The sequence below is a fragment of the Patiria miniata genome, unplaced genomic scaffold (genome assembly GCF_015706575.1).
Source record: "Patiria miniata isolate m_02_andy unplaced genomic scaffold, ASM1570657v1 HiC_scaffold_2, whole genome shotgun sequence".
Taxonomy (NCBI): domain Eukaryota; kingdom Metazoa; phylum Echinodermata; class Asteroidea; order Valvatida; family Asterinidae; genus Patiria; species Patiria miniata.
In genome coordinates this window covers 3,409,067-3,419,801 of record NW_024037058.1, presented here as the reverse complement: position 1 = coordinate 3,419,801, position 10,735 = coordinate 3,409,067, and the positions used below count along the sequence as shown (strand labels likewise).

The 10,735-nt window shown below is 41.5% G+C and overlaps 1 protein-coding gene across 1 annotated transcript; it reads left to right on the top strand.

Moving 5' to 3' along the window:
* The first annotated feature begins 6,370 nt into the window (after nt 1-6,370).
* LOC119726836 lies at nt 6,371-10,691 on the top strand. Its single transcript, XM_038198692.1, has 3 exons — nt 6,371-6,457; nt 6,962-7,122; nt 9,662-10,691. Exons 1-3 carry the CDS (start codon nt 6,371-6,373, stop codon nt 10,377-10,379), a joined length of 966 nt encoding a protein of 321 aa, XP_038054620.1. The 3' UTR covers nt 10,380-10,691.
* Nucleotides 10,692-10,735: the final 44 nt, after the last annotated feature.

Sequence of the window (10,735 nt, the reverse complement as noted above, 5' to 3'; positions counted from 1 at the left end):
GGTCCCTTTGTTTTAAGAAACTTGGTATCAAAACCAGTGTTGCAACATTTTCTCACACAATGGTTGCAAAGGCTATAATGCTACAGTCAGATGATGATAAAAGGAATGCGTACATTGAATATAGCCACTTACTCCCTGTGTCTTTTGTGAAGAAATGCAAAGTATTATATGAAGACACTTTTACAGTCGCCAGTGTTCACAGTCTCATCCACCTACAATGTATATTGAATATTTTCAACACCTCTTTTTACTTGTTCAGGCTATGTTTATACTACATGTACTTTCTTACTTTGGCATTTGTCAAAGATATGGAAACTCACTGTGCCTGCTTGATGCAACTTATCGAACAAAGAAGTATGCTCTACCACTGTTTTTCTTGGCTGTTCGAACCAATGTTGGTTTCAGTGTAGTAGCAGAATTTGTTGTTCAGGATGAAACCACCGAAGCCATTAAGCATGGACTGACTACCATCAAGAAGTGGATGGAAGAAGATGCTGACAAACCTACCGATTGGCAATGGAGGCCTAAATTCTTCATAACAGATTTCTGTGAGAGGGAAATTCTTGCAATTGAAGAATTATTTCCAGGTATTTTAAAGCCCCTGTCCACATTATTTTTTCTTGCAAGGCGTGGCTTTCTGAATACTAGCAATCCTCTTTTGAAATGAGTGTTTAGAAATAATTTCATTGTTAAAGTGCGTACACATTGTATAATAACATTCATTGTTTTTCAATTCAGGATATATGAACTGTTCTGTGAAAGAAACAGCCAGGTGTTTCTGTGCAAGCAAAAGAACCATAAAGCGACGTCTTGCTGAGCATAGCATCTCCAGAACACTGTACTGCAACATCTCAGATGTTGAACTGGATGGCACAGAACTGTTGAGCAACACTGAGTATGAAGACTACAAGACAGGAAAATCACCTCTTATTGATGCTGGAATATCCTGTGTACAGACTTTGTTCTTAACTATAGTACATGCACATGGTGTACTTTGGTGTTGTCAGGCGTATGTTGTGTTTTTTAAAGATATTGACAAGATGTTGTCGGCTGTCCGATGGTCAAATCAGTGAAATACATAAAAAAAAAATCATCACTCTGGTGGAAAAATACCACGTGAATTTGCACAACCGAAGGATTTGTCACATCTTGACAGATGGAAGGCAACAGAGTTCAGGCAGTTTTTGCTCTACACTGGTCCCTTTGTTTCACTTCCCATTCCTTTCGTATTGGTGCAGCCACTTGGGCAGCGATGGCTGGCATTCCCGAGCACAAAATACAAAGGATTGGTCATTGGCAATCTGGAGTTTATCGCCATTCTATTCGCATTACCCCAGCACTTGTTCAATAATATCAATGATATATAATGAACCTTGCTCCTGCTTAGTATTCAATTATCTAACTTGTGCACTAAGACTGAGTGTATTTTCTGTTTGTATTGTTCTTTTACTTTCATGGCCTTTAAAAGTGCAGCCCGCCTACAAGCCCTTGGTGTGGGTCGTTGGGGATACCTTCGTCCACTGGACTGGCAGGGCTGCTGCTACTTCAGCTGGGGTACTCCACCTGGCTGACTTCAATAATTCCTACACCGCTGTTGGTTGACCAAACAGACTAACCCCAGATTATATCACTATCCATGTAGGCTCCATCGATCTGGGGATTCTCCCCAAGAAAGCCGAGCTGAAGGCTATTAAGAGTGTGCCGAAAAACTGTGACACGGTGTTTGTTGCCGCATACAATTATGTTTGGTCGGCCATACTGCGGAGCGTCCACTACCCTGGGGCAAACCACCAAAACAAGGGCGAGCAAGCCCAGCTTTGTACCTTCAATTCCCTTGAACCACACAGTATTGGATATCATAAAGGGCTTAGCTAGGATCTAAAAGAGAAACTGAAGTCTTGAAGTAGAAAAAATAATGTCAGAGGCAAACAAAAACCAGCAGATCCTTGGCAACATTCCCTGTAATAATCAACAAACGAGGCATTTGACAGGGGAATTTTCAAACTTATTTTGATAAAATGGCAAACAAGAGCCAATTTATCTGAACAAAGACTATGCTTTGGGTATTGTTAGTCCCCCACCAAGAGGAAAGTAGGCAGATTTTCTTCACATTTATGTTGCACCTCACTGTGTTGAGCAAAATGCTATCCCTGCTGAAATACGAAAATTTATCAATATCCCAGATGACATCAATGAATACGATGTTTTCAGCAAACGTTGGGCTAGTCTTTATTATGTACTGTGAAAGATGATCCAGAATCGCAGTTGCTACCCGGTAAACCAGACGGCTCTCTTAGACAAGCTGATTATTCATGGGGTTATAACATGGAGATGAAACTACAATTTAAGAAACACCCAGCATGTTTCTATCAACTATTTTGTATGCCACATGGAGAAGACTGACGCCATACATGATCACGTACATTGATTACATGCGTTATGTCATTTACTCATCTACATTTCCAATGAGCAGGTTACAGGCAGAAGGTGGGGAGCAACTGAACTATGTGCATAATCAGTTTTACTTTTAAAACACAAGTATAAAGTAAACCCACAATTATCACTGCTATCGACCATGTATCAGAACTTGTCCTATAAAAACATGTGTTTGCAATCTGGAAAAGATTTAGATTGTTTACCAAGAAGCACACTGTTGCACACGGGGATTCTCCCCAAGAAAGCCACATTTGAAGCACTACTAGTGGTCACCGTGATGCAGTCTTTATTGGCCCATACCTTTATTGGCAAACAGCCAAAACAAGGTTGAGCTAATCTAATCCTATTTTGTATTCAATTATCTCATTCATCCTAAGATTGGGTGTATTTTCTTTTTGTATTGTTCTTTTACTTTCATTAGGCATTAATATGCAACCCGCCTACAGGCCCTTGGTGTGGATCGTTAGGGATTCCATCGTCCACTTAAGTGGCCGGGCTGCTGCTTCTTCAGCTGAGGCAATACTGGATAAGGTGGCTACCGTCCGTTGGCTCGGAAAGTGGGGGCTACACCTTGATGAATTCAATGACTTTCTGCATCGCTGTTGGTTGACCAAGACCATATAGTTATCCATGTAATCACAAACGATCTGGGGATTCTCCCCAAGAAAGCCATGCTGGAGGCCCTATGATATCTCCTTACGAAGCACTTCTCAAGGAACTAACATATGTCTTTCCATGTTTGCCTATGAAGGATGGAATGGTATGTCATCTGAAGGAGGGCAGGGTGTTTTTGCTTCAGCAGTTTTCATTGGGTGTGTCTTGTGTGTTGCTCATTAACAAACACACGGGGATAAATCGATGTGCACCACTGAAGAATATTCCAGTTGACATGGAGAACGCAGCAAAGGAAATTGGATAATGTTTCACATAGTGTCTGCATTGGAGACATTCATGATCAGATGACTGAGGTGAGACAACTGTCAATAGAGGGAACCATTGCACAAAACCCCTGCACCTTTAATCTCGTGTCACGTGGTCCCTAACAATGTCATTTCGACGATTTTCCTCTGATTTCCCTGAAATTCGTTTAGTAATCCTACGTTGGAAGTTGGAAACTCAGAGAAATTATCATCGATTACGGTGGGATGTCAAAAACGTGAAGAAAACCTTTGGAGAAAACTGCAACTATAGTTTCATGTCACGTGACCCTTGATGACGTCACAGTGAGGATTTTTCTCTGATACCATCCCAAGTGGGTAGACGAAATATGCACCATCAGTCCGATGGATGAGTGCCCAAGAATTTGACATAAGAAAAAAAACATGCAAAAAAAACAATAGAGAAAAACTGCACCTTTAAAACCTTGTCACATGATCTGCGATTGAATCGAGATTTCTTTCCAAAATATTATTTGATATTTTGAATTTTGGGAATATGAGGAATCAATTGAAGATGGAAAAAAAAAGTACGATTTCTTTTTTGTTTTCATAGTAATTCCCATCTGAAGTTGAGAGTCCCTCTGTCATTAAGACCAATAAAAATCCGTGTCGAAAAACGTGTACAAAACCTATGGAGAAAATTAAATATTCAAAAATCAATAACAAATAAACTGATGACGTCATCATTGTGAATTTCTTCGGGACACATCCTTGGATGGTCATCCAAGTGTCTGCCAAGTTTGAAGTTCATCGGATTAATTTAACTATCAAAGTGGCGGAAGAAAACGTGTACAAAACAAACAGGTAAAGTGGCTACAACAGAAAAATAAAGAATATAAAAAACGTAACGATTACAATAGCTGGTTCGGCTGAACGGCCGAACCAGCTAACAAATGAAAAAGTGATTCTGGAAAGACACCAGTCAAAGAAAAAGAGAAATCAAAGGAAAACAAACAAGAAAAGAGAAACAAAAGAAATGCTGGAAAGACACCAGTCAAAGAAAAAGAGAAATCAAAGGAAACAAAAGAAGAAAAGAGAAACAAAAGAAATGCTGGAAAGACACCAGTCAAAGAAAAAGAGAAATCAAAGGAAACAAAAGAAGAAAAGAGAAACAAAAGAAATGCTGGAAAGACACCAGTCAAAGAAAAAGAGAAATCAAAGGAACGAAAGTGATTTAGAACACATAAGCCTCAAAAAACAAGGCTGGTACTAATGGGTTCACTACACAGATTACATGTGCATGATCCCTTGACCCTGGCCCGGCAACTAGGTTTGAATTACACATTCATTGGTGAACACAACTGAGCCAAATGCCAGCAAGATAAAAAAAAAAAAAATTAAACTACTTCAAATGAGAACCCTGCTGAATGCAACAGATTCCAGGCATACCAAGGCCAGTTCCCTGCACAAAGCAACACGATCCAGTCCTGCAAACTGTTGCATTTAGCAGGGTAGATACTTGGTACCGAAGCCAGTGCATATGAGTTCCCTGCTAAATGAAACAGAATGCCGAAATGCAACAGAATGCACTGCGGCATTCTGTTGCATTTGGCAGGGTTCTCATTTGAGTGAGTTGCTTTCTGTTGCATTTGGCAGGGTGCTTAGAGAATACCTTGTGAGGGTTAGGGTTAATGCATGAACATTAGCAATAATATAAATATAACCAACATACAAGAATATAATATTTTCTGTATGTTACATTAAAACTTTCCCCGACTTGATGCCTTAAAAAAAAATTGAGGCTATCCAGCATGGTGTTGAAGCCATTGTAGGGTACGGGAACCCCAATCCCTAAATGGTACTGCCCAGCCAAGTGGACAGAGGGCTGACTGTGTTGGCTATGCTGGTCATTCATGGCAGTGTATGCATTGAGTGATCAGCATATCCAACATAGTTCCCCTCTGCCATCTCTTTTCAGGTATGTACTAACATTTTTATATTTTATAATGGAATATACCCTGTAGATTTAAAAATGATTTGAAACTATCCCAAAGCCTTGAGTTCTCTTGACAGTAACAATGAGTAGAGATTACCGCAAGTTTGATAACACCCTGTAATTATTGTTGGGATCTTGGCAGTCACATATATGAATATTTTTCTGTCTACTTTTGGGCTTTCTGCCAAAGTTTAGTTTCTGAACATTCTACACTTCAGTGAAGAGTCAGAGTTTTATGGGGTGTCCGCATTGATGGTCAATTCCTTTGTCAGGATTTTAGTTAGTGAATTTGTAACTTAACTTGGGACTTGTAATCCCCAATTTCTTGGTGTCTCAAAAATCTTAGAATAGTTTTTCAGATATATCTTCCACTTTTGTTTAATGTATAATCACTTAGTAACTTTATGAATGGTAGCATAGAGCATAAATGTAGATAGAAAAGTTTGTTCATTTTAATCTATAAACTTGGGTAAAGGGAATGCCTATGTACTGCACACACTGTCCCTACACAAGGTGAGGTCAGCCTAGGGCTGCCACATGGTCCTGTGTGGACATTCCACAGACAGGTGGTCACTCACTTATTTAGCTCTGGTGGTCTGTCCAGGGGTCTGTTTATTAGCAACTAGGGAGGATAGGCAGGGGGGGGGAGCTAGCCTGGTTAGAGTGTTTCATTACCACTCGATGTTAGTGTTTATGCCTTGAAGGCAAGGGCCAGGCTAAAGTCTGTTGCCATAGAGACAGCAGTGGCGGCCAAACGGATTTTAAGTTCTGCTTCTCATGGATTTGTGGCCACTCAAATTCTATGTTGTGTTTCAAGTTTACTGTACATGTATATTACTAGAGTGTCTTGTCACATTTGGAGTACTGGATGGGATTTAGCTCATTTATTGAAATTGCCGTTACTGATATTATGCCCAGTAAGATGATTTAGTAATTAGCGGATTCATGGCAGTGTATGCATTGAGTGATCAGCATATCCAACATAGTTCCCCTCTGCCATCTCTTTTCAGAATAAACAGAACCAATTCGAACCTATAGAGCGCCCTATTACACCAGCACCATGAACAACTATTACGCCAAGCAGTACAGAGGGTCAGTCAACGATCGACAACTGAACTGCATCAGAAAGCAAAAGGAGAAGGGTGGGGTGGTTGAAACGGAAGAAAAAAATGCCTCTGTGTAGAGGACAACAATCGGGTGTTGAAGCCAGCACAATGAACAGCTACTATGCCCTACTATGATCAACTACATAAGAAAGCAAAAGGAGAAGGGTGGGTTGTTTGAAGAAAAGATGCCTCTGTGTACTGGTGTAAAGGATGATTGGACAACCATTGGGTGTGGAAGCAAGCACAATGAACAGCTACTATGCTAAGCAATACAGAGTGGTAGTAAACGATCAACTAGTCAACTACAGTTACCAAAAAATCTTGGCAATTCACACAATAAACTGCACAGTAAGTGCATGTTAGGAAAACGGCTTTGGCCAGCTGGGGTTGACTCAGAGACAATCCCCCACATCGCTGTTGAACATAAGGCGCCACATCTGTGGCAGCTCCACACCTCTACAATAGAGTCATCATGAGGTGCATAAAATATGAAGATGTAGTTTCAATTGTCTCTGACACCTCCATGCTTATATCTTGTTTTACAGAAGAGAGATTACAGATCCTGCCTTACCACTCTGAAAGCTTTGTCGTGGGCAGACTTACAAGGAGTATGCAGTGACATGATCCCTCATGTCATTGCTATGAAGCAGCAGGTGAACACTAACATCAGCATGGCAGACTTCCCTGCAAACAAGGTGGACGAAAGGTTGGTTTATCTTTCATATCATTGAAACTTACACCCCGAATGAAAGACCACGAAGAACAGATTTTCATTCCAGGGGGAACTGATTGTAATGATATCTGAAAGCTTATTACTTTATTAAGTTCATATTATATTTGAGTGATTGGGCACAACTCGATCGCTGTTTTATGGTTGCAATTTATTTTTATTACATTTTTTTTTTCCAAGACAAAAATCCATGCATGTTTTTCTTAAGTTCATGATATGAACTTGTAACTTATTTCAACATATATCGGCCGATCAAATCCGGTACAAAAAAAGTGTTTTTGTTCAGTTTCTATCATTCATAACTTGATCGGCCAGGAGCCTGGCAGCTGGCCCTTAAGTCACTTAGAACTTTTGGGGCCAACATGGAGAAGAAGTAGAAAAAGGGAGCACAAGCACGCTGCAAGGTAGCCTGAAACCTCTCCCCACTGTGGCCGCACTGACACGAATGACAACCAACTGCATCGTATTTAAGTTCTTGGAAATATTTTAAAGATAATGGGAGTAGGCCTATGCGTACAGCAGGGTAATTTTGATATCCCAACAAAAGCCAGAACACGGAAACCCTACCTCAAAGACCTCTGAGACAAGTCACACCCTTTTGATTAATAAGGATTATGCAATGCCCATATTGTCTCAGAAAAATGGAAAGAGAAAATAGATTTCCTGTATTTTATTTTATGATGATAAGCCACATGAACGAATGAAAGAAATGTGTCTTGAAGCGATAATTGACATTATGCGAGGAATATATATTGACGTCATATGCCCAAAATAGATTCTACGAAGGTGGTACTGGCAAATGAATGTGTTGGTTGAGGGTCACAAAGCCCATAGATTATTTGAGAGACACAATAGTGATTTTTGTTCTATGTCGGGACGACATTCAGAAAGCAGGCAAAAATGTAATAGGTTGAATTTTGTGCCCCCCATTTTTTTTGAATTCGTAAGTCCCCCAGAGTTAGGTCATGCACTTTTTGGGGTTGTTTGGCAGCGCGTGAGGGCAGTTGGTAGCAGAACTTGCAGCCAACCACAAAAGTCCTTGAGGAGGAACTGTATAAATTCAGTGGCCAGTGAACTTTCCCTTCACTTGACCACTGAACTGCAATTAACAGAGACAGAAAGATGGCAGCACCCAGCTCCACTGTTTAACTGTCTCTGTAACCCTCCAACTGAACCTGCCATATTCATATATACATTCTGTCCTGCTCTTGGAACGAAGGGTACAAGTGCTTTATAACTGGACAGTTGAGAGCTTTTGCATTTATCAACTGACAGCTAGAGAAGAGGTATAGATAATCCTTTTGGACCCCTTTCGTCCAGTCATCTTTATCTCATTGTTTAAAGCATTGAGAGTCTTCATGTGAAGTCTTCAAGTTTCCCTCAGCACCGAGTCAAAGAATTCCGCCAAGCTAGTCTACTATTTCCGCCAAGTTAAGTCAAGTCAAGTCAAGTCCCGTCAAGTTCCGTCAAGTCAAGCAAGTTCCGTCAAGCAAGTCTACAACAACGGATCAAGATAGGCCCTTTAATCTTCCCTTTTATATGCATTTTGCCATCATGCACGCTACATAATTGGCGCCCGATGTGCGGTTTACGTTGTATTTTTCTTTCAAATTGATTGTGTGTAACCATTCCGGTACACCTTTCGACAGCTAAGTAGGGATACCCACAATGTTCTATTTTGATATTGTTTATTTTGCACGTCTGAATTGCCATTTTTTTGCATATTGATACTTGTTCTCATACATTTGATACTGATTGACCTGTTAATTTATTTTGCCATTTTCTTGCTACTGTGCTTTTATCATTTTTTATCATTGCATTGTTTCCATTTACATTGTTTCATATTGTATTGTATTTCATATTTGTATTGTATTGTCACTTTATATTGATTTCATGATGGAAGTTTCACCTTTGAGACGCTTCACTAGAAGCACTGTTCTTGTGACCAATCTTCCTATTCAAGCCACTGCAGAGCAGGTACAGAGGCATATGAGGAGGGCAGGGTTGATTCAATCCGTCAGTCGGCTGTATCATTCCAGTGGTGATAATGGTACATATTTATATTGCCATTACCGCTTCCCGGATGAAGCGCTAATGCCATTCATTTATTAGATCGTAAGCTCTTCCTCAATGGCTACCCGCGCGTGCTGCGTTCATTCAAGCAACCTCCCCTTCGTGGTACTGAACCAATCCCTCTAGCCTCCCTTCTCCCTTCTTCTGATACAATGTCATCACTACCAATCATTCATCTGCCAACACCACCTCCAGTATCGCGGTTTAATACTCCTCCGCCAGCTACTACTTTGACGCAGCAGCGACCCCCTCAAATTACAACATTCTCAAGTGCTTTCTCTGTAGTAACATCTCCAGTGTCTGTCCATGTATCACCTATGGGCGTGGCCCATACTGCCCAACATTGAATCTCAATAGAGTACTAGACCATGTCCCCCACATGTTTAATTCGGCCCATAATTCAGCTCATGTGACATTCGACTACAACCCTCCCCAATCTCAGCCACTGCACATGGCGACTCCCCAAACCCAACACCCTGTTCCTGCTTACCAACCATTGGCACCTCCTCCATTGCCAACTGGGTATGTTCAACCCCCACGAGTTTCGCTTTTTCCTGGGTGACACTCAGAAAGGTCATGGAGTTGATTTTGACAATTGGAAGTTTGAAGTCGAGTCTCTCCTTCGTGATGGGACACATTCTGAGAGGGTTCTTGCCCCATATGTCCGGCAGTCTATTCGTGGAGAACCAAGTCGGCTCATTCAAACGCTAGGCCCCAATGCCTCAATCCGTCAGCTTATCCAAGAACTCGAGGCGAGTTATGGAACTGTACAAGATGGGCCCGCTCTCCTCCAGAAAGCTTACAACAGCCATCAGGAGGTTCAGGAGTCAGCAGCTGCATTCGGTCGGCGCCTAAAACTGCTAGTGTTCGATGTTTCCCGCTGTGGCGGTCTGCCCCAGTCATCCATGGACACAGTCCTCCGCCAAATCTATTGGCGGGGACTGCGCGATCCAGACGATCCAGAGCATGTCCCTGTTTGTCCCCCACCACAGTCTGCCCCACCTCCAGCCACTCCACGACAGCCCTTTTCCGAGGCTGTGTCACAGATAAACTCCACACTGGCTGAACTGAAAGTTGCTCTGCACCCTACTGCACCACATACTGCTGCACCACCAAAAGCCTCAACCCCTGCCAATAAACCTACCATGACCCCAACTTGATTCCATCCCCAGCCTGTCGAATGTTTTCGGTGTGGAGAAAAAGGTCGTATCTCTAAAGGTTGTCGAAATCCTCCGAAAGCAAAGAATGCCAATGTCCCACAAAAACCTTTAAACGGTTCTCTGCCTCCACAGTGGGGAATGTGGCAGGCAGCACACTCAAGTCCCCAGTTGACAACATCCACCCAAACCGCATAATTGATAGATTAGTAGGTAGTGCAAATGAGGCAAACATTAATTGTGTCGGCGTATGCATTTTGCCATCATGCCCGCTACAAATTTTTCCCAAATTGACACCACATGTATAATCTTTGAACAACCACAAATGACTTTTCAAAGTTTTTATAAAAATCTTGACG